The sequence below is a fragment of the Arvicola amphibius genome, chromosome 2 (assembly GCF_903992535.2).
Source record: "Arvicola amphibius chromosome 2, mArvAmp1.2, whole genome shotgun sequence".
NCBI classification, from domain to species: Eukaryota; Metazoa; Chordata; class Mammalia; order Rodentia; family Cricetidae; genus Arvicola; species Arvicola amphibius.
The window spans coordinates 16,733,236-16,756,891 of record NC_052048.2 but is presented as its reverse complement, the minus strand read 5'-3'; the positions used below and the strand labels follow the sequence as shown (position 1 = coordinate 16,756,891).

Genomic DNA, 23,656 nt, shown 5'->3' with positions numbered 1-23,656 from the left:
ACGTCAGTTTCTGCCCTGAAACTCTCAAGATCAATGAGCAGAGAGCTTTCTCAGTTCTGCCTTTCAGTTTCTCTCTTCCAGGAAGGAAAACATTCGAGAGAGAGAGAGGGAGGGAGGGAGGGAGCGAGCGAGCGCCGCGGGGAGGGCGGGGGCGGGCGCGCCGGCCGCGGGTGGGAGGAGACACGCGAGGCCGGCCGGCTGCGACCCGGTCGCGGCGCCGCGACCCGCACACCCCACGCCGTGCTCGCCGGCTCCCACGCCCCCGCGCCGCGCGCCCGATCCGTGCGCTCCGAAGACCCCCCCCCCCCCAACCGGGCGGCCGCCGTTGGCGATGCTGCAAGAAACTTCTTAAATGACCGCGTCCCGCTGCTCCGCCGAGCGTTTCTGGGTTGGGGAGAGGAAAGGAAAGTGGAAAAAAACTGAGAACTTCCTGATCCCTCTCGCTGTGAGACATGTCTGAGACTCCTGCTCAGTGTAGCATTAAGGTAATGATTCTGTTCCCCTCTTTCCCCTTGGGCGATCGGAACCCCCTCGCCCCGGTGCTGCCGGTGCAGTTGCTAGGCTTGCGGGGAATTATTTGGGGCGCGAAGGAAAGAGATGCAGCTCGTGGCAGCGGCTGTACCCTTTCGCATAACCTTGCTACTCCCCTCTCCCGCCGAGCCCCGTCTGGGCTCCTGGGCCCCCCACCCCACCTCCTTCTTTTTGACAATGTAATGCCGGTCTCAATTGGTAGGAGGAACCCAGTTTGTCTTCAGATCTGTAGAACACCTCCGTAATTAGTGCGCTTAAATATAAAAAAGGAAAAAGAAATTCCCCTTCTATTCCTACGCCCAACATGTGACTAAACTGTAACTTTTGTTCCCGAGGGGTGGTCTCCCTAGGGAAAAAGTTGTAGGGGCTCCACTAGGATATTTCTCTCTCTCTCTCTCTCTCTCTCTCTCTCTCTCTCTCTCTCTCTCTCTCTCTCTCTCTCTCTCTTTCAGGACTCTGGGTTCTATCACACAAGATTTTTACCCCCCCCCCCCCCCCCCCCGCCTCCCTTCTGATTGTGATTGCAAGCCCTGAGACAGCCTTGGTGTCAGCTTTTCCTGGGCATTGCATAAGGAAAAAAAAAAATTAAACCAAGGTGAATAAAGTTGCTGAATAGTTATTTGACTCTTGGTGCATGTGAAAGTTGAGCAATCTGAGAGTAGAAAACTCCTGTGATGCGGGGTGGAAGAGAAGTGACCAGGCAAAATGACCTTCTCTGACAGGGCCAAGAGGGGGTTGAAAAGCTGCAGTCTCCGGGTAGCCTGGCCTGGGCTAAGTTAAGGACGAATATTTGCAAACAGCCCTAGGTCCTCCAGGTAGTCGTATGTGCATGAGTATGTACATCTGTCGACATAGGCTGCAATGCTGTAGTTTGTTGCTTTAAAAAAGTTGATGTGAAGTTTGCCACCATCGGGAGGCAGAATGGTTTGTCTGTCTCCCCCAGTTATTTTTCCCATGCTTCAGTTATAGGGCCCTTTATTTCAAGGGTCCGTCAGTCACCAGAAGGCAAGTTTTCTGTTGCCCATGCAAGGCTGAAGTTTCTGAAGTTTGCTTTTGCTTCTGGCTTGGCCTATTTAATGCGTGCCCCTTAGATGGATGTTGCAGAAACGATGATCATGTAACCTGTTTTCTTCTGTGGCGAGTTAGGAAAATCTTTCCCGTTTAAACAGTGTTTCGTCTAGGATCTGTGTGACGGAAAGGGATGTTGTCACACTGACTTACTAGGTTCATAATTAGAGTTAGACCTTAGTGTTTCTTATCAGGAGTGATGGTCACAGGTTTGAAGTATGGCGGATGGGGACTCAAAAGGTGCATGGGTGTCTTTGTTTCTGCCTCACAGAAGAGCCCAGAGGAACTTTTGGGCTTTTGTGTTTGTGAATATCTGGGGTAGGCTTTGGAGCCATGCCTCACTAAAGAATTTAGGACGCTGTGATACTTCAAGATCAGTTTCTTTTGCAATATAAATTAGATTCTTTGTCTAATTTAGGAAAATCTTGCTGTATGGATAATTTAATTTATTTCACAATTCATAACAAAAACAGAGGTACTTAATAATAGGGCATTAGATCAGCAAATTGTATTCGGCTTGATGGCAATAAACCAACAGAAGAACCTGGACTACCTTCAGCACAATAGCTTTAGGTTGAAAACAACACAATGCACTCTATCCTGTGTGACTTCTGATACCACTTCTAAAGCCACTGCATTCCTGCTGTTCTGATGGGCTCACCGTGGTATGCTGGAAGCTGGAGCGCCTCTGTTGAATGGCTTCTTTGAACCCCAAAAGAAAGAAGAGCTAACTCATGTAGGGAGCCAAGCCCCACCAAAACATTCTCAAATGTGATACGGAAGTTGGATGCGATTCGTCTTACCGTTTTTTCCTTATTGTCTTAGGTTGTTTATTTTTCATTTTTTTGACTTTGGTTCTGGGGATGGAACCTAGAACCTTGTACAGGATAGCTGAACTCTACTCTTGTGCTGTAACCGAGCCCTTCCATTTTTTTTGATGCCTCTTTTAATTTTATCTGTCTGTATGTTGTCATTTAAATGTATTTGTTGTTCTTCATTGACTATGCAATTGACTTTTTTGTTTTGGGTTGTTTTTGGCGGAGCTAGCCTGTGAATGTTTGCCTAGGCTGTGGGTGTTTTTAGGTGTGTATGCGTGGAGACAGTATCTCTCCGTGGAGTTGCTGGAGTTTATCATGCCCCCATAATAAACCATGGAGATCAAGGACCAGGATTGGCTCAGGTCACCTGAAAATGTTCCAGTGATGTAGCCCTTGGGATGTGGTACAATGATGGCATGAGAAAAAAAAAATGTGTGCAAGCAAGCACCAGACATATTGCTTGCTTCTAGGGGCATCGGTAAACAACCAGCTTTTCCTTGGAGTAGAGAGTGTACATGAGTTTGAAGGATTAGCTGATGCTAAAGGCAGGAAGGCTGTCTCTGAGTGGCAAGATCTCTCCCTTTGGCTCCTCTCCTGAAACTTCCCCTATCTGCTCTCCTGCCCCACAAACAGCTGGTCAGCGGGCAGTAAATTCCTCAGCAGCTGGTGTGGTGGAGGCCACAGTGGGAGTGAGGGTGGGGGGAGGGAGGGAGAAGCACTTTGTTTACTTTTAAGCCGTGGTCTGTTCTGCTAGGAAAGACCAGAGTCAGGTCTAGGTGAAGTTTCCAAGGTGAAAGCTTCTGAAGGGGTCAATCAGTGAGTGACACCTAGGTGAGCACAAGGTGGCTGCCAGGAGGGCTGAGAAAGCCTGTGTGTGTGTGTTTGCACTTAGCCAAGTCTTTCCCTACCTGCATGAGTTCGCGTCAGACACCCTTTTTACAGTGGAAGAGAAGCTTCCCCTGCCAGGCTCCAGGTCATCCTGAGCAACACCAAACCTTGCCCCTGCTCTGCGACAGTGTGGTGGCACTTTGGTTCCCCACTGGTTGGGGTTGGTTGATCATCTAAGAAGTCACCCCGTCCCCCAGAAGTTAGTCACAGGGCAAAGGAAAACAGGTTGGCTTTTCCGCCATATGCCTTCACCTTCAGGTCATCTGTTCAGTTTTTCATTCCGCCAAGTTAACAGCAGAAAGCGGTTGTGGCTCAGCCGCCACAGGCCTTTTGCAAGGCTTGGCACAGAACTTACATTGGCTGAGGTGATCCGGGACACAAAAAACTGGTGGCATAATGCCCCGGCCCTCCTTTTCCTGTTCTCCTTATCAGTTCACATTTATGGTAGAATGAGATTCTCATTTAAAATAAGTGTTTTGGAGAGACCGCACTAGGCAGAGCTGGAGTCTAGGTGTCTCTTACTCCTTTGGGCTAGCAAGGGTAATCTTGGTGCCTTAGTTTCTCACCTGGCAGCTGGTGCAGAGTTATTTCTGTCATGTTTGCTGACTCTAAGTGAGGTATGGAGGAGGTGAGTGTACCTCCCTCAGCGTCCGTGTGTCACCTTCTTTCATAAGGTTACCCGAGGGCCAGAGCTCTGCCTGGTGTCTCTCCAAAAAAATAAAAGAATTTTATTATTTATACTAATAATGTTTGATTATATTTGATAATCTCAGAAACTGCTTTGGTGTCTAAGCAAAAAAAAAAAAAAGAGAAAGAAAAAGAAAAAGGAATTGAGGTGAGAATGTGGTTCACCCTGTAATTACCTCTCTTGCGAGACTGGAAGGAGTTCAAGGTCATCCTTGCCTACTTAGTAACTTAGAGACCAGCCTGGACTACCTGAGACCCTCCCTGCCTTAAAAAGAATAAAATAATAAAGAAAGGAAGGATTTGGAAAGAGAACAAAGTCTTGAGGGACCCTTACAAAGGGTCAGGTGGATAAGCAGGCTTGTTTGCCGTCACCCCCCCCTACCCCCTCCTCTGACAGTATCTTCAGGGACCGTTTAGGCATTGAGAGTTCAGTCAGAGTTGAGAGATGTAGCCAGACCCTGGGCCACACACTTCTGTTTTCACAGTTGGCTTCTGAGAGCTAAGTGGCTGCTTCAGCCCCTGGGTGACTGAACCCAGTTAGAACACAGGCCTACAGGGTCTCAGGCCACCACATCACATTCTCAAGGTTCACGGTGTGTCTATAAAAGGCCAAGGAAATCTGATACAATAGGCCCTGCGCTTTGGCACTTCCTAGTGTGGTCCATTTTAATCACCAGCCAGCTGGTCTGAGGGCACGGAGCTATGTGCCATGGAAGATGATGTGTGTGGGAACACTGGGCTGCAAGGGTCTAGTCAGGTGTGAGAAGAGGAAGTGGTAGGAGGTAGGGCTGAGGGAAGAGAGGCCTGATGGATTTGGGTTTGCACCACGGTTTGCAGAGACCGTGTTGGGAGGGTGTGGGAGAGTTCGGCTGGTCCACTGGCGACTGAAGGCAGTGCCGCCTGCTCCCACATCACCTCTTGGTAAATCCACAGGTGAGCCCCAGGCTCCTTCACCCAGTCAGCCAGCCCTGTCTATACCTTCACTTACGTGTGGTAAGCACTCTCTTTAAGAACAGACCTGGCAGCCAAGACAAGGTTTCTCTGGAAAAGGGTAGGTCAAACAGGGGAAATGACCTTGGCTGTGAGCAGCCGACGCAGAACTAAGATGGGGGTTCTCAGACACATGGTGCAGGGGCAGGGGGTAGGTAGTTGGGAGTTACTTGTAGAGCCATTTCGTTTTATTGCTGGATTTTAAAGGTTGGCCTTTGGTGCTGTTTCCCCAACTGGGTGAGTCTAAATTGAAGGAAGCCCCCTTGGAGTGTGAGACATAAGGTGGGACGCACCTTTCTCTGTGAATACCACTTTAGAAGAACAGCATCGTGACTTGGTCTCTGGCAGAGTCCGTGTGTGCTGTGCTCCAGTAGACTCGAGGAAGCAGTATCTGTGCGTTTATTGAAGAGAGTGTGACTTTCCTTCAGTGTTCCCACGCCAACAGGAGCCCGGCTTGAAGACTGTTGGTTGCCAAACCTAGTATTTGGGGAGAGAAAGGCGAGACTAAATTAGGGAGAAGTTAGAATTACAGCCTATTAAGAAGCAAACACATTTTATTGATTTTTCTGTACATACAGGAACCAGACTAATAAAATAGCATTTACTGGGACATCTCAGAATGAGCCCCTATGAATAGGCAGCCGTGACTTGTGGTTCCAGGCCATCCATTGCGTAGGAATGAGTACAGCCGTGTGCTTGAAACTGGTCCTTTGGTGTTGAAATATTACCACAAATCTATCATTTGCCCTGTTAATTCTCTGGGTAACCCTTTCATCTTTGACAGTGAAAACAGACAGCGCAGCTGGAGTCTGGTCTCAGGCATTTGCAATCTTTCTATCATAAGGAAGAAGACCTCACTGTGTTAAGTATGGACTCCGCCATGTTGGTTGAGCTCACCGCATGGAGTCCTATGGGCTGTGCTGCTGGAAACTGCAGAAACCTTGGGTTTGGGGAACTTTATAAATTCTCTGTAATTAGAAGTGCTCATTGCTGTTTCAGTGGTCACCTCTCCAGCCCAGCCTTACAGCTCTGAAGGGATTCCTTCCTTTTGCCCGCAGGCGTCCTCCTCCACCATGGCCACACTCACTGGTTGCATGCTAAAGCCTGATGCCCTGGTGTGTTAAGCTTCGTGACCTCATCCTCTCTCACAGTCTTTCCTGGAGGCAGTTTCCCTCCCCATTTTACAAACCCGGAAAACCGAAGCCAGAGAGGCTAAGTGCTGGTCTGCCTCAGATCTCTCAGGCTTGTATGCCTAGTGGCAGTACAAGTCTCAGACACTTATCACCAGCCTGTAGTTCCCTGAGACTATTGTGAGTTAAGTCCCTCTTCAGGAAGCAGATTAGGAGAACCAGAGTGGTGGAGCTGATGGGTCCTCGCCGTAGCTCTGGTGAAAGGTAGGGGTGGAGCCAGCACTAAGATGACAGGAAGGGGTCCAGCCAGCAGAGGTCTTGCATTCCCTCTGCTTGTTCAATGTTGAAGGTGGGTTTTCTTCAGTACCCATTAGGGCCAGCCTGATGGTCACTCTTAGCCAGAGACCTTTCTCTGGATGAATGTCCAGGTGATCCTTTTTTCCTTTTCTTTTTTTAAATACTGCTTCTGCAACTCTCTAGTGATGTGTTATCTTCCATGGCTCTATTTTGTCCCCCCTGCTTTTCCTGCTTTTCACTCAGAAACCTCTCTCTCCACTCCATTTTCTCTGCCTAATAGTTTCTTCATTAAGTGGTTTGTATGTCTGAGGTTGTGTCCTCAGCCTGTCCAACCTCGGGGCCAGATGCCCTCTTTACCGGCATTACTCCATCCTTTCCCTTGTACAACTTTATTATTATCATTATTTAAAGCTTTTTACCCAATCCATGAATGTCTTTTTTCCCCATAAAGTATCTCTTGTGTAAATCATTAAAACTATGTGATTTCTGGAAATCTATTTGAAATATTTGTAGATATCCCATGATTTCCCATTATTACCCAAGGATTATTTCTTTTCTTCTTTTCTGTTTTCTGAGCCCTCCCATTCTGACTTTGTTCATTTTAATTACTTGAATGATGAGAGACCTTGAACCATCTGCCTTCATAAATTTCTGCATTTTTTTTTGTTTTGTTTTTAAGATAACCCTCTCTACCTCCAGCCTGGCCTTGGGGATGCAGGTTCTCATTTATGCTAAGCAAGATCTCCACTTTAGAGCTACTTCTGTATTCAGATGTTTATATCCAGACAGCTTCAATAAATCGAAGAGGAAGATTTATACGTCCATAAGCTAAAATTTAAGAACTAAAGAGCCTTGCAGGAGCACCACAGAAGGGTTCAGAGACAGAATAAAGTGACATGGTGCAGGTGATGCAAGGACATTATAGAGGCCTGATCCAGGCTTCTCAAGAGGCAGGTGAGGAAACTGAGTCTCATAGCTTGTCCCCAAACTCATTGCTAATTGTAGCTAAGCCACAATCAGAATCACGTATTCTGTCCCAGCTCCTTGTCCCTCCAACTCCTTGGTGGAGTAGAAACCATGAAAATCAAACAAGAATTCTGACTGCATTGTGTCCCTGTTATGTCATACAGAGAGCTACTGTCACCTCCATCCCCTGATGGCACCTCAGGACGGCAGGTGATAGTACGGGTTATGGCTTCCATGCTAAGTCTCTCAGTTTAAGAAGTGAAGAGAGGATGAAATATATTTTGGAAAGATATCCAAGGGAAAAGGTTGGCATAAAAATAATGTTGATTTTTAAAAGGCCAAGCTTCCTGTATCTGAACAGATGATTTATGAGACTACTCCCAGGGGAAGATGCGAAAGAACCGGCTCCTGAGGATTTATGAACTCCGTCGGGGGATTTTTTTTTTTTTCTTTGTATGTGGGAGTCAGACATAGGGAAACGACCTCATTTCCTGAATGACCCAAAAAGGACACGTTGCCCTTCTGGGCTGGTGTGAGTTCAGTCAGCAGATGTGTGCAGGGAGATGTCACTCAATCCTCCTATTGCCTCTGTCTTTAGCTTTAGTTTTGAGTTCTGTTCTGTTCCTGTGACATTGTCGTCCCTTAAGGGCATTGTCAGTTGTTAGAAAGAGTTCTGTTGACTGTGTAGGGCTCCCAGGGACCAGACACTGCAGCCCACAGACCTGTGAAACTCGGTCTTGACCCGAACTTGTTCATGTTACTTAATTATGAACTTACTAATTCCCGTAAGGGGTATCAGAACTGCGTGTTTCTTGCAGCTGTTGGCCAGTGTAGGTTGCTGGACACAGTTCCCTTATGCTTCCCTCTTAACCGTGTTCCACGACACGTGACTCTAGGAGGGGCTCGAGGTTTCAATGCCACCATTTTAACAGTTGGTACCAGGGATGTTCAGGGTGCTGTGGGTTGGCTAACTCCCAGCACAGTGTTTCTGTCACAAACCCACTGAGTTTCTCACTGGACTGGGGTCACTCAGTCATGGCTCAGAAAAGCTCTGGTTTTTTTTTTTTTTTTTTTTCCACTTTAATGGAGCACAAGCTTTGGCAACAGAAGAGATGAGCCAACTGCAATTACGCGACAATACGAAATGCCTTTTGTATCTTACAGCAGTTTTGAGGGAAATGGCGGGTGTTTTTTGAAATTAGTTTGCAGAGATGGAAAAAAAACACCCCAGGGGTGGGTGGGAATCCTGAAGTACCCTCTGGAAGTCTTGTGCAGCTTAACTGCTGGAACGGGTCGGTGGATCTGCTGTTCACACAGCTGCCTGTTACTTGTGACTGGGGCGAGACTTGGAAGACATTGATTCTTTAGTGGGCTTTTGTTTCCCAAGCAGTTCCCTGTCTGTCTGACCACAGAGCAGACAGTGTGTGCTGTGGGGTGCCGAGGCCACAGCTTCACAAGTTGGGAGTAGATGACCCTCAGTAGCAGCTTAATTATACAGAGGAGTTTGAAAAAGCCAAATTTCTTACTCTGGGGCACGAGGGAATTTTTAGGCTTTTTGTAGGTATTAAGGGGGTGAAGTGCTGCTTTCCAGGAACAGTTAGAGTTTCATGCTGTGTGTGGACTTAAAATGCCGCCCTTAATATTCCTTGTCAAACACGTGTTGCATGGGAAGATAAGATATGGACTAGAAAATGACTTTTGTTTGTTTGTTTGTTTGTTTGTTTTTCAAGACAGGGTTTCTCTGTGTAGTTTTGGAGCCTGTCCTGGAACTCGTTCTGTAATCTCAGCTGAGCTGGCCTTGAACTCATAAAGCCTGCCTCTGCCTCCTGTGTGCTGGGATTAAAGGTGTGTACACCACAACGCCTGGCCTTGTGCAAGTTCTACCCCTGAGCTATGTACTCAGGCAAAACTGACCTCTTAAAAAAAATAGACTGCATAGATTATATAGTGTTTGTTTGTTAGTACACATTAATTATACATAATGGGCTTCATTATGACATTTTCATACATGTATATAATATATTTTGGAGATACCTATCCCTACCTTCTCTGCCCACCCCCACCCCTTTCTACACATCATCTGTCCCTTCTCAACTAGTCCCCTTTCATTATCTTTTTATTTTTATTTTTTTAAAAATACTCCAGTGAGTTTCGTTAGGGTTGTATACAGGAACATGGCTGAGAGTTAATTCCAGGGGCAGCAGGCACCTTACCAATGGCTATACCACTGAAGACAATGCTGGTTTTGAGGAATTTACTTCCCACCTTATGAAACAATGAACCCTCTGTCAGACTGTTGAAGAGGGTTGGAGGGAAGATGTCTCTCTGATCCTCCAAGGAGCTACTAGTAGAAGTTGGTGATTTTTTTCTTGGTACCGTCTGCAGCAGGCTATGGCAGACTGTAGGTGCAGTTATCGCTCATAAGAATTATCTGTGTAGTTAGGTCAACAATTCTTGCTTCACGTATGGCTCCTGTGTGTGAGGAAGCTGACTCTTGAGTAGTTCCTGGAAGAGGTGATCTGCAGATAAAAATCAGTGTTGTAATTAAAAAACCAAACCAAAACAAAAAAAAAAAAACAACCAAACCCTAGAAAACAGCCTGTCTGCCTGTAAAGTCACCTGGTTCCCCAAAGCATCCGCCTTGTTCCACAGTGAAAGCGTTAGTCTGGATGTGGCTGCTGAGGGTCACTGATATTAAACAAGTGAAGGGGAGGGTTCAGGGCTGCCCGCCTCACTGCAGTGGTGGCCTGAAGGTAGGTCCTGTGTCCCTGGTGACAAATTAAAGTTAAGGTCCAGAGACAGCTCAGGTACAACAGTTGCCCACTGTGTGTGTGTGTGTGTGTGTGTGTGTGTGTGTGTGTATGTGTGTGTGTCGCCCTGGGTTTGATCCCCAGCACCAAAAATAAGTAAATCAATAATTAAAAGAAAGAGACAACTTCCCCATTATCATTGCCTCAGGCCTAATGGTTAACATGGAAAGCTCTCCAAAGGGCAGCCCAACAAGAAACAGGATGGGAGCTTCATAAAGGGGGAGCGGTGATTTGGTCGACTGTTTCCTTGACGATGATGAGAAATTCAGACTAGGGAAAGAGACATTGCTCCTACAGATTGTGTCCTTTGTCCTCCCTAGACCGTCCTATCAGATACTGGAGTATATATGCTGGCTCGCTGGGGTCCAGCTGATTGTTTTCAAGACTTCACTTCTGACCATAGACTAGGCACCCAAAGAGACAGTGAGTTTTCTTTGGGCCTCCTCATCTCTTCCTGCCTTGGGGCTGTCCCCGCTGGTTTCAAAATAAGAAAAGTCGGGAGGAATGGGCTTCTGGTGCACCCTGTTGCTTCAGTCTCCTTTTGATGAAGTCTGGGAGATTTAGAAATAATCAAATTGTTTGACTGGTACTTTGACAAGCTTTTGAGATCTGAGGCTCTGCTCTCCTGGCTTAATGGATCCATTGAAGTATTGGCCAAGTATGCGGGGGCATCAGGTCAGGGGTCACATGATGCCCTTTCCTCTGTCTCTTTGCTCCATTCAGCAAAGAATTTATCATGGGGCATGCTTTTGCTCCCAGGATTTAGGTGATCTATATAATTAGATCCTGCCAGTTGGGGGTTAAAAACCTGAGTAACTTGGGCAAATTCCCCAGTTTGGATAAATCTCCCGTTCTTTTCAACTTTTAAGAACCGAATGACCACCTCGGATGCTGAGAATGGCCAGCTCCACTTGCCTTTATGCCATTCAGGCCTTTGCAGAACCTGCTGACTCTCATCCTTCAGTGGCAGGGGAAGTAGATCCCCAACTGCTGGGAAAGACCAGGTGTTCCCTCCAAGAATGGAGTTCCCTTTCTTGAGTCCCTTGTGCTCGGTGGTTGGGCAGGACAGTGAGGTAGGAGGTGAGGCTGCTCCTGTGTGCAGGCAGACCTTGGCTGTAGGTCAGACAGCTCTGGAGCACCATGGTCTTCAGCAGGAGTTTTGGTGGGCATTGAGAGGCCCGCAGGCTCTAATCTTCACCATTCTCACACCCAGCCTGGCAGGGAAGATGGGTAAAGGTTTGCGGGACATCTCCAGTTGGGCTCACACTAATAGAGCTGCCCCACGCACTGTCACCTCTCCTGGCGAATTCCTTTCCTAAGCTACCATGTTAGTTCTTTTCTCAGTGCTGTGACAAATGCCTGACAAGAAACAAAGTAAGGAAGGAAGGGTTTGCTCCGGCTCACACCGAGGGTCCAGTACGGCAGGAATGCAAGGCAGCTGATGTCATTGCCTTAGCAGTCAGGAAATAGGGATGAATGCCCGTGATCAGCTTTCTCCTTTGTGTCTGTCTAAGACCTTAGCCCTTGGGATGGTTCTCTCTTCATTTAAACCTCCCTGAAAATCCCCTCATATATGTATGCCCCCCAGAGGTGTGTCTCCTAGGTGACTAAATCCAGGCAAATTCAAGGTGAAGATTAGCCATCACAGTGACCTACCCATAGAAACAGAGCACAGAGGGTGTGGTAGTACACACCTTTAATACCAGGACTTGGGAGGCTGGAGGTAGGTGGATCTCAGTGAGTACGAAGCCAGTCTCTACATAATGAATCCCAGGCCAACCAGGGCTATAGAGTGAGACCGTACCTTAAATAAATATCTATCAAAGACCCACTCGCATTGATAATGGCACACTTACCATCTTGGGTGTACAAGACAGTTTGTTCTGTGGGGGAGATATGAGACAAGGCCTGAGAAGGGGAGAAAACCTTAAGAGTATGAGGAGGCAAGGGGAAAAACCTGCAGTTGGGAAGGGCCTTATTTCTTCAGAGGCTCCAGAGAGGTGAGTTCAGTCAAGCCAAGGCCCTGCCAACATTCGCCAGCTCTTCTGAGAACTTGTCTGTCTTGAGAAACTTGGTAAAATGGTCAGGCAGTTAGTTTCTCTGAGGGGAATGCCTGCGTGTGCTTTTGTGGTTAGCCAGCGTGTTAAGCAGTCTGATTTAAGGGAAAGATGGTCTCTGTGTTTTCATTTCAGCTGTGGTCTTAAAAGGCTTACGGTATGGGTGGAGGAGGACACAGTCATCTTGCCTCTTACCGGCTAAGAACTAGGTTATAGGTGAACGTGAGTTCAGACATCGCCTATTTCTTCTAAAAAATATTTAGAATGATGTTTTAATCTCTTTCTCGTGTGTGTACACACACGCCGTGACATGCATGCGGAGGTCGGAGGACAACTTTCAGGGGTTGGTTCTTTTCCTTCCACTGTGAGGATCCCGGGGATCGAACTCAGGTTGTCAGGCTTGGCATCCAGTGCCTTTACCCACAGATCCATCGTACCAGCCCCAGCCTGTTTCTTAGGTGCATTTTAGTGTTATCTGCCTAACCCCATTTGGGCAAACCTTGTCCTGACGCACACAACGCATGGATTGCCAGGCATTGCCAGACTGTCAGAAAGAATTCATTCCGTAGCTCCCGTGTCCCCAAATGGATAATAGTAGTAGCATTCCATAGGATTAGTTTCCCTCTCATTCCTGCTTGCTTTTTCTCAGCTGGACACAAACTAGAGTTGTTTTGGAAGAAGGAACCTGGATTGAAGCATTACCTCCCCCAGACTGGCCTGCGGGCATGTCTACAGCGCCTTTGCTGGAATAATGATTGGGGCAGAGCCCCCACTCTGGGTGGTATCACCCCTGGCAGGTGGTCCTGGGTTGGATAAGAAAGCAAACTGTACAAGCCCTGGGGAGTAAGGCGATAAGCAGTGTTCCTCCACGGCATCTGCTTCAGTTGCTGCCTCCAGGTTCCTGTTTTGAGTTCCTGCCCCGACTTCCCTTCCTGATGGCCTGTAACTTGCAAGTAGAAACAACCCAAACCCCAACCCCCTACCTCCAGTTACTTTTGGTTAATGTTTTTGTTGTTGTTTGTTTTTTGTTTTGTTTTGTTTTGTTGTTTTCAAGACAGGGTTTCTCTGTGTAGCCCTGGCCATCCTGGAACTAGTGGTTTCCAACTCAGAGATGCACCTGCCTCTACCTCCGCCTCCTGTGTGCTGGGATGAAAGGTGTGTGCCACCACCACACAGTTGCAAACTAGGAGACAAGCTTTAGTCTTGGGATGTCTGACAAAATAATGAGGAAGTTCTGATTCCCCACTGGGCGAGGGTGAGGCAAGTGTGAGTCCTGCCTGGCTCTTGGGCTGTTGACCATGCCTGGCATTTATTTCATGGGTTTCTCTCTTCCCACTGGTGCAAAGGTGCATCTCTCAGCTGGTCCTAGGGCACACATGCTAGGCTTTAGGAGAAATGTGCAGTTGCAGGCTCACTCCTTGCCCGCCACTGGGTAAGCGCTGAGAGCCTCGTCAAGTGCCCTGGACGATTTCTCCACTCTCCCACATCTATAAAGCAGATTCTTCAGGTCAGGGACAGGCTCCCAGGTGAAACCATGGAAAGCTCAAGCCTAAGAACCAACATGGGAGGTTAGAATGAGCATGCTCGAGGGAGAACGATGTGAGGCTAGCTGACACAATGCCTTTGTGGACTGTTTTTAGCCTTAATCAGGACTATATGGTATGTGCGGCTTGTGATTTCTTGGGCATCATTTTGCTTCCCCCTCCCCACAAGAGTCTATTCTTGTGACTCGGTTTGCATATATGCACATGTATTGAATGCTCATAGGATCGTAAGTTATAGAAATTATAGTGTAGTCTGCTTTTCAGCGGAGAGGAAAAGATTGCACCAAATCCAGCCTTGTTGTAGCAAGGCAACCTTACGTATAGATGTAAAATATATCTCCTTGGAGGGCTGGCTATGTGATGGGCTATAAACGGATTGTTAAACAGCAAGCTGAGGGGCTGTTAGCAAGCTGTCTCTAAGAGCATCTCCCTGGTCTAGTCTGAAAAGGTAATGTGTGCACATTGCAGCTATGAGATAGTTTGCTTGTGGTGTTTGTATGTTGATAGATTGTGTGTGTGTGTGTGTGTGTGTGTGTGTGTGTGTGTGTGTGTGTGTGTGTGTGAATTCAGTGGTGAGCAGCCTGGGGAGATAATTTTAAAATATTATTTGCTCCTGTGTTGCTGTTTGCATTCTAAACCGGACAGTGTTTAAAGCCCATCTTGCCTTTTAAGAAACTGGCTTAAACGAACAGGTGTTTTGGTCAGCTACAGGGAATGAATCAACTCAACTTCAAAAAGCTGCGATATGTTTTATAACACCTTCGCATATAATAACTGTGTTAAAGATTCGTGCCATGGAATACCCGGATAGCAGGAGAATCGCGTCCTCAACAACCGACAAGCGTTTGAATTCCCAATTGCAACGAGGTATGCGCGTCCTTGAGCCTCTCCCCATGTTCAGGTGACACGTCTGAGAGCCCGTCTGCACAGGTGCCTGCCGCCTGCCATTGGGTCTTCAGTGAAAGGGTTCCTTCTTGTTAATAGAGTTGCCTCTAGTACGATGGTAACAGCTGCTGCCTTAGGAAACAGGTGTCTGCTCTTCTAATCCTCCGACTGGATCAGCTTGCTACCCTGGCAGGGCCTTATTATTACTGTTTTTATTTATTTATTTTTCTCTCCCACGTACGCCATCCCTTGCCAGGAGGTGCTGGTGAATAGGATGAGCGCCAGAGGACGTGGCAGCTTTTCTCGGGAGAGGTTTCTGTTAGAAAGAATCTGCTACTCAGTCCTGTTCTAAAGAGGTGGCTGGAAAATCAGTTGGGACATGAGTCACAGGGGAGAAGGATAGCATAGTAAGTGGGCGGTCCTGCCAGGTCACCTCTCCATTGTTCCTCAAAGGCCAGTGTAACGCCAGCACTTCTACAGAAGAGTGAATGAAATAGGCGTATCCACTGTTGCTGGGTTTTGTTGTTGTTGTTGTTGTTGTTTGTTGTTTTGTGACAAGGTCTCCATTAGTGCAAGCTGGCTTTGCACTTGCTATGTTCCCAGACTGACCTCAGACTCATAACCCTTCAGCCTTCTGTGTGCTGAGACTAAAGGTGTCTGTGACCATGTCTTGCTGAACTGTTGCTTTGTAAGGTTTCTGGACCCGAAGCTTCAGGATGGCTGGCGTGCTGTTTTCCCGGTCTGCAAGGCAGTCTGGTTCTGTGTGAGATACCTCAGTTCTCCGTCAGTCTTTTCTGTCTTGCTGTTGCTGGCTTTCTTCTGGTCCTGGTCGTCAATCTCTTTTCCTCCTATTTCCTCTCTTGGGTCCAGTCATAGTTAGGGGCACTGTTGGGATAAAACCCCATGACCAAGTAAACTTGGGGAGCAAAGGGTTTGCTTGGCTTACACTTGTACATCACTGTTCATCACTGAAGGAAATCGGCAGGAACCTGGAGGCAGGAGCTGAGGATGCAGTGGGGTGCTGCTGACTGGCTTGCTCAGTCTGCTTTTTCATGGGATTCAGGACCACCAGCCCAGGGATGGCACCATCTGTGACAGGCTGGGCTCTCTCCCATGAATCACTAATTAAGAAAACGCTTTACAGGCGTGCCTATAGCCCAGTCTTATGCAGGCATTTTCTTATCTGAAGTTCCCTTCTCTCAGATGACTTTAGCTTGTGTCAAGTTGGCATAGAAGTGTCCAGCTCAGGACCCCTTCAGGCTAGTCTTGAGTAATTTTTTTTTTAAATGAGACGGTCTTGTAGCCCCATTTGGCCTCAAACTCACGATGTAGCCAAAGCTGGCCCCAAACTCCTGATTTTTCTGCAGTCATCTCCCAAGCGCCGGGATCTCAGGTGGGTGTCACCGTTCCTGGCTCTGGACTGACTCTTTGTAGCTCATTGTTGTGTCTTGCAAGGCCCTTGACAGCCACTTTCTAGTGTCCCCTTTCAACCGTACAGCCCACTCAGGCAGTTGTGCTCTTGTCCAGACCATATGCTGGACTTTCATGTCTGGAATCTTCCCTGATCCTCTTTCTCCCTGGCAGCCTTTTTTGTTTTTCAAAGCCTAGGGCTTTTTTTGTTTTGTTTTGTTTTTGTTTTTGTTGTTTTGAGACAGGGTTTCTCTGTAGCTTTGGAGCCTGTCCTGGCACTCACTCTGTAGACCAGGCTGGCCTCGAACTCACAGAGATCCACCTGCCCCTGCTGGGATTAAAAGCATGCCCCACCACTGCCCAGCTTCAAAGCCTGGTTTTAAAGTCTTCTCTGCCGTTGCCAGGCACGGCATTCCCACAACTCAGTGAACTTGCCTTTGTGATTGGCAGTGATCCGGTTATAGATGACTGACTTATTCTTGATTGGTCTGAAAGCCCACACAGGGCATGATTCTAATGGACTCATTTTTAAATTTTTCAGTTTCCAATATAATGCTTAGAAGAGAGGCAGGGTTAGGTCTAGTGAACCAGAAAATTTTCTTTGAGAGATAGAGTCTTAGGTAGCCTAGGTTGGCCTCAAATTAACCATATACTAAAGATGACCTTGAACTTAATGGTGCTCTTATTTCTGTGTGCTAAGTTCTGGGATTAGAGGTGTGTGCCTCCTCACCCAGTTTGTGTAGGCTGGGAATTGAACCCAGGGCTGTGTGCAGGATAGGCAAGTGCTTTACCAACTAAACCATATATCCCCGGTCTTAAATTAGATTTTTAAAACCAGCTAGTATTTATTTAGCTTCTGACACGTGGATGCTATGCTTTGTGATGTGGAGCATGAAGTCTTTGTCCTGTTGAAATCCCGAGGAAATTCTCCTTGAGCATAGAGGAAGGAAACAATAAGGTCTTCTGTTTTGAAGCCCTGTGGAGGACCATAGTGCAAGCATCACACACATCCAGGGCTAGGATACACAACAGGCACGTGCATCCCCTCTTACTTTCTCTCCTGGATCCCCATCTTTTGGAGAGGAACACAGCCTGAGAAAAAGCTCAAGAGCCCCAGGCTGCCTGCTCCAGAAGTAGCCCCACTACCTCAGACCGATGGGTGGATGCACTGGTCATCCTCTGGCATAGGATGGACTGGGCCTGAGACCAGGAGCCAATGGCTGCTTTTCATAGCTCTCAGCAGTCTGGCGATAGCTGGCTGACAGGCCCTCCCAGGCGAGCCTGTCACCTGTTCCCCAGTTTATCCCCCCACTAGCTGGTCAGCAGCGATAACCTGGGAGCCGCTCAGCGTCTGAAACCTTCTGCCAAGGAGTAGCGGTGTGCTGCCGTCCCTGTCCCCTGGGTGGGCTCTTCTCGGCTTTCTCTAGAGCCCATGTTTCCTTTGGTTCCCAGGCTGCCACAGCCTTCCTTAGCATCTATCTCCCGTGGTGCAGCACTTCCTTCTGTCTCTATTATTAGCTTCCTTAGCTTTACTATTCAGTTCCCCAACTCTCCCTGTTCCCTTCCTTTCCCCCACTTCAGCCCCTCAACTCCCTTCACCTCTCATGAGCCATCCCTAGTGCTCCCTGCCTGCTGGGGCCTTCTCTTTTCTTTGTTAATACAGAGTAATTTTGTTTCTCCTTCACTGTATCGTGTGCTCATCCATAGTCCCCAAATAGACATCATGAACCCCTGTCTCATCTTGTCTGGCCAGTAAACCTTCAGAGCAGAAGGTACCAACGTGGGTTTTTCCGAAGTGGGCATCTGCAGCACTCTGGGGTCTTCTGTCCCAGCGGCCACTCACTACTGTCCTATGGTCTTCTTGTCCCTTCAGAGTTTGGGAGGTTCTGCCTCAGTTATACGCCTTTCTCAGGTGACGTCATCCCTCCTGTGCGCATTTCACAATCTCTTGTCATCTCTTTCCCAACGAACCTCCTCTTTCATGGGAGCACACCAGTTTTCCTGTTCATTAGAGGTTATCTTTGATGGCTGGACGTCGATAAGTGGACATAATTGGGGGCATTGTGTATCAAGTGTGCCTTTCAGAAATAAAGAATATAGGTTTGGGGCAACTTTTAATAGCGTAATCATTCTAAATTTACCATAATTGAGTAAAGTTCATGTGACATTTAGAGTGACAGTTGTCTTGGCAGCTGACTTCGTCATGTGACTTTTTCTTGGTTAGGGTGAGAACCCTGTTTAACTGCTGCTGTACCTGTCTTCCAAATAATAGCTCTAGGAACTAATTGTAATATTCAGAACTAATCATTTCTAGGTGTTCAAATATTGTTTTCTTTGTTTGTTTGTTTGTTTTTGTTTTTGGCTTTTTTTTGTTTTGAGTTTTGGTTGTTTGAGACAGGGTTTCTCAGTAACCATTGAGCCAATCCTGGAGCTTGCTCTGTAGATTAGTCTGGCCTCAAGCTCACAGAGATCCACCTGCTCCACCTGCTCCTGCCTCCGGAATGCTGGGATTAAAGGGGTGGGCCACCTCCGCCTGTTTTTGTTTTAAGACAAGGAAGGTGTTGTTACTGTGTATTCCTGGAAGGTGTTACTGTGTATCCCTGGCTAGTCTGGGACTTGATATGTATGTAGCCCTGCTGCATTCTTCCTGCCTCTGCAGCCTGAATGTTTTAGGATTATAGGCAGGCACCACAAATCCCTGCTTTGTATGACTCTTTTACCTTCTGTGCTTGGCGTCAAATTTAGGGCCTTGAACATGGTGGGCAGGTGCTAACCACTGAGCTACACCACCGACTCTTAGAAATGGAATGTTTATGATGCGTTACTGTGTGGTATTGGTCTAACAGGAACTGCGCTTTTCTCCTTTTCTAACAAATAATGTGCTGACTGGATTTAAGTAGTGAAACTGCTTTTCTGAAAATTGGCTTCCCTAGCCCCGCTTTTCCTGAGGTAGCCCTGTTCTTTGAGCCTTCCTTACTCCTTGTAAGGCTCTCAGAATAGACGGATAGAGATGATGTAAAGTTCTCGAGGTCTTCTGCTGCAGTCGCCTATCATTTCGGGAATGGAAATGGAACAGGGGAGGAGAGTTAGGGAGATGATTTTTAGGATCTGTTTTAAGACCAGGACAGATACATACTAGTTCTCTCTGGTGAATGAGAAATAATCTTTGACATCACTAAAATGAGTCGGTGACTTATCCTCCGTAGCAGTGCATAGCTTTACACTTTGAAACTTGCCATGGAGGGTTTTTAAAAGCACTCCTTTGTAGAGTCTACCCATTTCTAATAATCACTGTTTTATTAAAACCACGAATAGTTGGTTTTATGTATTTACTTGTTTACTCTGTCTGTCTATCTATCTATTTATTTATTTTTGGATGCAGGGTATCTCTATGTAGTCTTGGCTGTCCTGGAAGTCAAGATGTAGACCAGCCTGGCCTCAAATTTACAGGGACCCTTCTGTCTCTGCCTCCTGAGTGCTGGGATTAAAGGCACGCATCACCAAACCCAGCCTTGTGTATTTCTTTAAATAAATAGTTGGGTGGGCAGGGATAGAGAGATTTTGTTGTTTTTCGTTATCTCTCTCGCTCTTAAGAAGTGATGGAACTAACCAAGAAACGATAATTACATTGGAGATCTCTCTTTCCTAGGAGAGGGATGCCTCCGTCCCCAGTTATTAAAAGGAGATGGGGAGGGAAAGCCGCCGATTGAGTAGAGCCGTTTTAGCTAGCCTCTGCAGCAGCTCTGGAGCAGGCGGGACTCATTGGGTTAGACTCGGGAGTCCAGAGCTGTTTGATTTGTAGGGGTAGGAAACTGGGGTTTCAAATCAGACCCCAGAATGTATGCCTGTAATTCCATCACTCAGAAGGCAGGAGAAGGCAAGCTAGAGGCCAGATCTACTCGGGTAGTTCCAGAGCAGCCAGGCACAGTGACACCCTGTTTGAAAAGAAACTGGGGTTCCAGTGTGGTAGCCCATTTACGTCACCTTTCATCAGTCCTAGGGTTTGTTGTAGAGTGCTTTGGGTTTCCTGCCCCAGTGGTGAAGGATGGCCCACAAGTAGCTTCATGACATCTGGCTAATCAGTTCTGACTGCTAAGGGTTTGTAATTACTAGAGTAACAGGATTTAGGCATTTGAGGAATTTCAAACCAATGCCCAAACAGCTCTGTTAATGTGTACAAGGTTCCATGCACAATTGCCCTGTTGGAACTATAACCCATGTTTTCTGATGTGGCCAGTTCATTGATTTGTAATTAGAATTATGATTTCAGAATTGCAGATCAGTTCAAACCATATCACCCTTCTTCTTCTTCTTCTTCTTCTTCTTCTTCTTCTTCTTCTTCTTCTTCTTCTTCTTCTTCTTCTTCTTCCTCTTCCTTCTCCTCCTCCTCTTCCTCCTCTTCCTTCTCTTCTTCCTCTTCCTTCTCTTCTTCCTCTTCTTTCTTCTCCTCATTTTCCTCCTCTTCATCTTCCTTCTTCTCCTCTCTCTTCTTTTTTTGAAGCAGGATCTAACTTTGTAGCCCAGGCTGGCCTCAAACATTCCTGCTTCTGCTTCCCAGGTGTGGAGATTACAGGCCTACAAATCATATGACTCTTCTTGGTGATCTGGTGTTTATAGATCATGTAAAGAAAGCCACAGCCAGCAAGTCCCATACTAAATGTTTCAGGTTTTTTTTTTTTAACTTAAAAGATAGTAAAATAGGCAATATGTATTTATACAGCGGTCACTCCTCCGCCCTGCTGCTTGCACTGCCGTGGGCTATTCAAGGCTCAGTTTTGGGTGACAGATAAGTTCTGACCTTATGACTGTCCTGTTCTTTCCATTGATAAATGTGATCATGAGTCTTTTTAGCACTGTATTCTAACTATGGGAAGAAACCAGTTTCCAACCAAACTGAATCATCTCCTCGATCCTATTAAGCAGAAAATGCCCTGAACACCAGTATATGAAAATTCTTTTCTAGGATGAGCCCAAACCATTTCATCCTCCAAATAAAATCTATCTGCTCGCACTTAGATTGTTCAAAGGCAGATGGTAAGCAATTGAAACAGAGAGGCAAGCTGGCAGAAGGAAAAATAAAACCACAAATATCTGTACATGAAGGTGATCTACGCTTTTGCCAGCCCCCCCTTCCAACTTCGTTAGCACAACAGCGTAGCAATTAAGTAGCATGGGAATTCAGACTCATATGGCTAATACAATTGTCCTCTGTTAATGGGGTGAAAGAAAGCCTGCGTGTAATATACAGTGCTGTTCACCAAAATGCAGAGCTAAAGAGAGTTTAAGAGATTATTAGCAGCAGAGCCCATAAACTGCGGACTCCATAGCAGACAGGTACCTTATTGAAACCTCTCTGCTCCCCACCCCATGTTAATAGCGGGGTCGCTGGTGTGAAATGCTTGCTATTGTCCAGGTACCAAGTCTTCAAAAAGGAACCACGTCACCATGTGTCACTTCTGATTTGCAGCACAGTGTCTTCTGGTTGAGAAAAGGAAGGCGGTAAATAGGACACTGGAAAAGTCCAGAGCTCTGGCTGTGTGGGAAACCCTGCACTGAACGTCAGGAGTGACAGTGACTTTTGTGCAGGACTGCATGATGCAGACAACCCTCAGCTGCCCCTCAGCCTTGTCACTGGATGACTGCCGTGTCTTCTTAACCTTGAACTTGAGCATTTGGTGACAGAAGGAACAGGCAGAGCAGTTCAGTGGAGCTGGGTGTCTAGTTGCCATTGCTGCAGCAGGCCATCTGTGGCCCCGGTGGTGCCAAACTGTGGTGTTCTGAGGGTGTGTGAATGAGGGTGTCATCCAGACTGCGGAAGGGGCAGCTAGCTGACAGAGCAGGTGGGTGTGGTGGAGGAGGAGGGGATTTGGTGGCAGGATGTGAGATGAGTTTTTTTCGGCTGGGAAACAGTCTGGGGATGTCCATGAGGAAGAAAATGAGAAGCCTGCGGTGAGTGGGCCGATGCAGGGGAGAACTGACTGTAAGCTGGAGTAGAAGAAGGCAGGCACTTTTGGGAAAATGAACTGCTGGCTCCAGTGGCCGAGAAGAGAAAGGGGCTGATTGTCAACTCGATGTAACCTGGGCTCACCTGGAAAGAGACTTTCAGTGAGGGATTAGGTCAGGTCGAGAATGTCTCTGTCTTTCTTGATCATCTTAACTGATGTTGGAAGACCTACCCTGAAAATGGGTGGCGCCATTCCTGGGTTTTAGGCCCAGGACTATATGTAAGGGCAGAGAGAAAGCTTGCTGAACTCCGTTCTCAGCGGTGGTTGGGATGTGCCAATGATCTCAGGCTCTCGACTTCCCAGCATCCCAGGGCTGTGAGCTAAAATCAAGCCCTTTTCTAGTAAGTTGCTTTATGACTGGGCATTTTATCACAGCAACAGAAATGAAACCAAAAACAAAGGGAGGCTGTGGAAAAGAGAGGTTTTATATGTATATAAAAAGGGGGGGGGGGTAGAATCAGGCCTACACCTTGAACTTCTGAAAGTCTTTCAGAGTTCAAGTATTCTTGGAGTAATGTTTCAGTAAACTGTGCTGGCTGGGTGGATATATTTCTTAAGGAACCCTATTCCTCCAAGTGGCATGGTTGTAAGTCCATAAACACTAGTTGTTGTTTTATTTCCTGTATAAGAGAGATTGTCTGATTGGTACATCTTGTTTACATTTTCTTGTGGGACGGGGAGCCAGTGTGCCTGTGTTTGATCTTGGCTGGTGATGCCAGTGACTCAGAGTAGATGCCTTCTTTACTTCAGTCCAGCCAAGCTCAGTCCCAGTTTGCAGACCATGTTCTTAGTGGAGTTTAAGGGACAGACTAAGACTAGCGGGACTCAGATGAGCTGTGGAGTTTGCTCCAAGCAGGTGTATTCTGCTAGTGCAGCTTTTCTCAGAAGGAACGACCCCCTCACTGCCTCTCTCTAAGGTACCCAGATGCACACTTGACACATCAGTCAGCCTATACCTTGGGGACAGGCAGACCACCCCAGCAAGCACAATGCACGGAATTCAGCTAACAATAAAGAGCAGCCTGTGCGCGTGGCCAGATCGCTTGCTTCCTTCCTGTTCTGCCTGGGTTTTTTGAGAAGTCCTTGCTTGTAAAATCCACAGGCTGTGGGACACAGCAGTATCAACTGCCAGAGGATGTTCAGATGGATGTGTGGAGCCAGAGGGAAAGCAGAGATTCTGAGCCAGAGAACAGATGGCCAGTCTGTGACCTAGGAAGGGAAGTTCTGTCTGTTCAAGTTGAAGTGCAGCCGTGTTTCTTTTATCAAGCTTTCATCAAAGGGTACCCTGTCTCCAAGGAGGAGAATTCTATAAATGATACTGAAGGGCCTTCCCAAAAGGGTCTCCCAGCCAAGGAGATTATAACATGTCTCCTGCTGTGAGGCTGTGCAAAAAGAACCCAAGAATTGCCCTGCTTAGCCTAGTCGTGACCCTTCCTAACTGTGAAGTGTGGTCAGAGCCTAGGGGATTTTGTAGGTTTGTTTTTGGTGTTTTCCCCATTGTGACCCAATTGTGGAGTCTGTGACCCAATTGTGGAGTCTTCCGTTTGAGAAACAGCTGTTTTCTGCTCTT

General features: G+C 47.1%; 1 protein-coding gene across 1 annotated transcript in view; it reads left to right on the top strand.

Annotated features, from left to right (window-relative positions):
• The first annotated feature begins 205 nt into the window (after nt 1-205).
• The window catches only part of Etv6 (ETS variant transcription factor 6), a 237,420-nt gene continuing 213,969 nt past the window's right edge, over nt 206-23,656 (top strand). Inside the window, exon 1 of the mRNA XM_038319522.1 lies at nt 206-485. Within this exon, the coding sequence (XP_038175450.1) occupies nt 453-485 (33 nt within the window). The 5' untranslated portion in view covers nt 206-452. The remainder of the gene's footprint in view (nt 486-23,656) is intronic.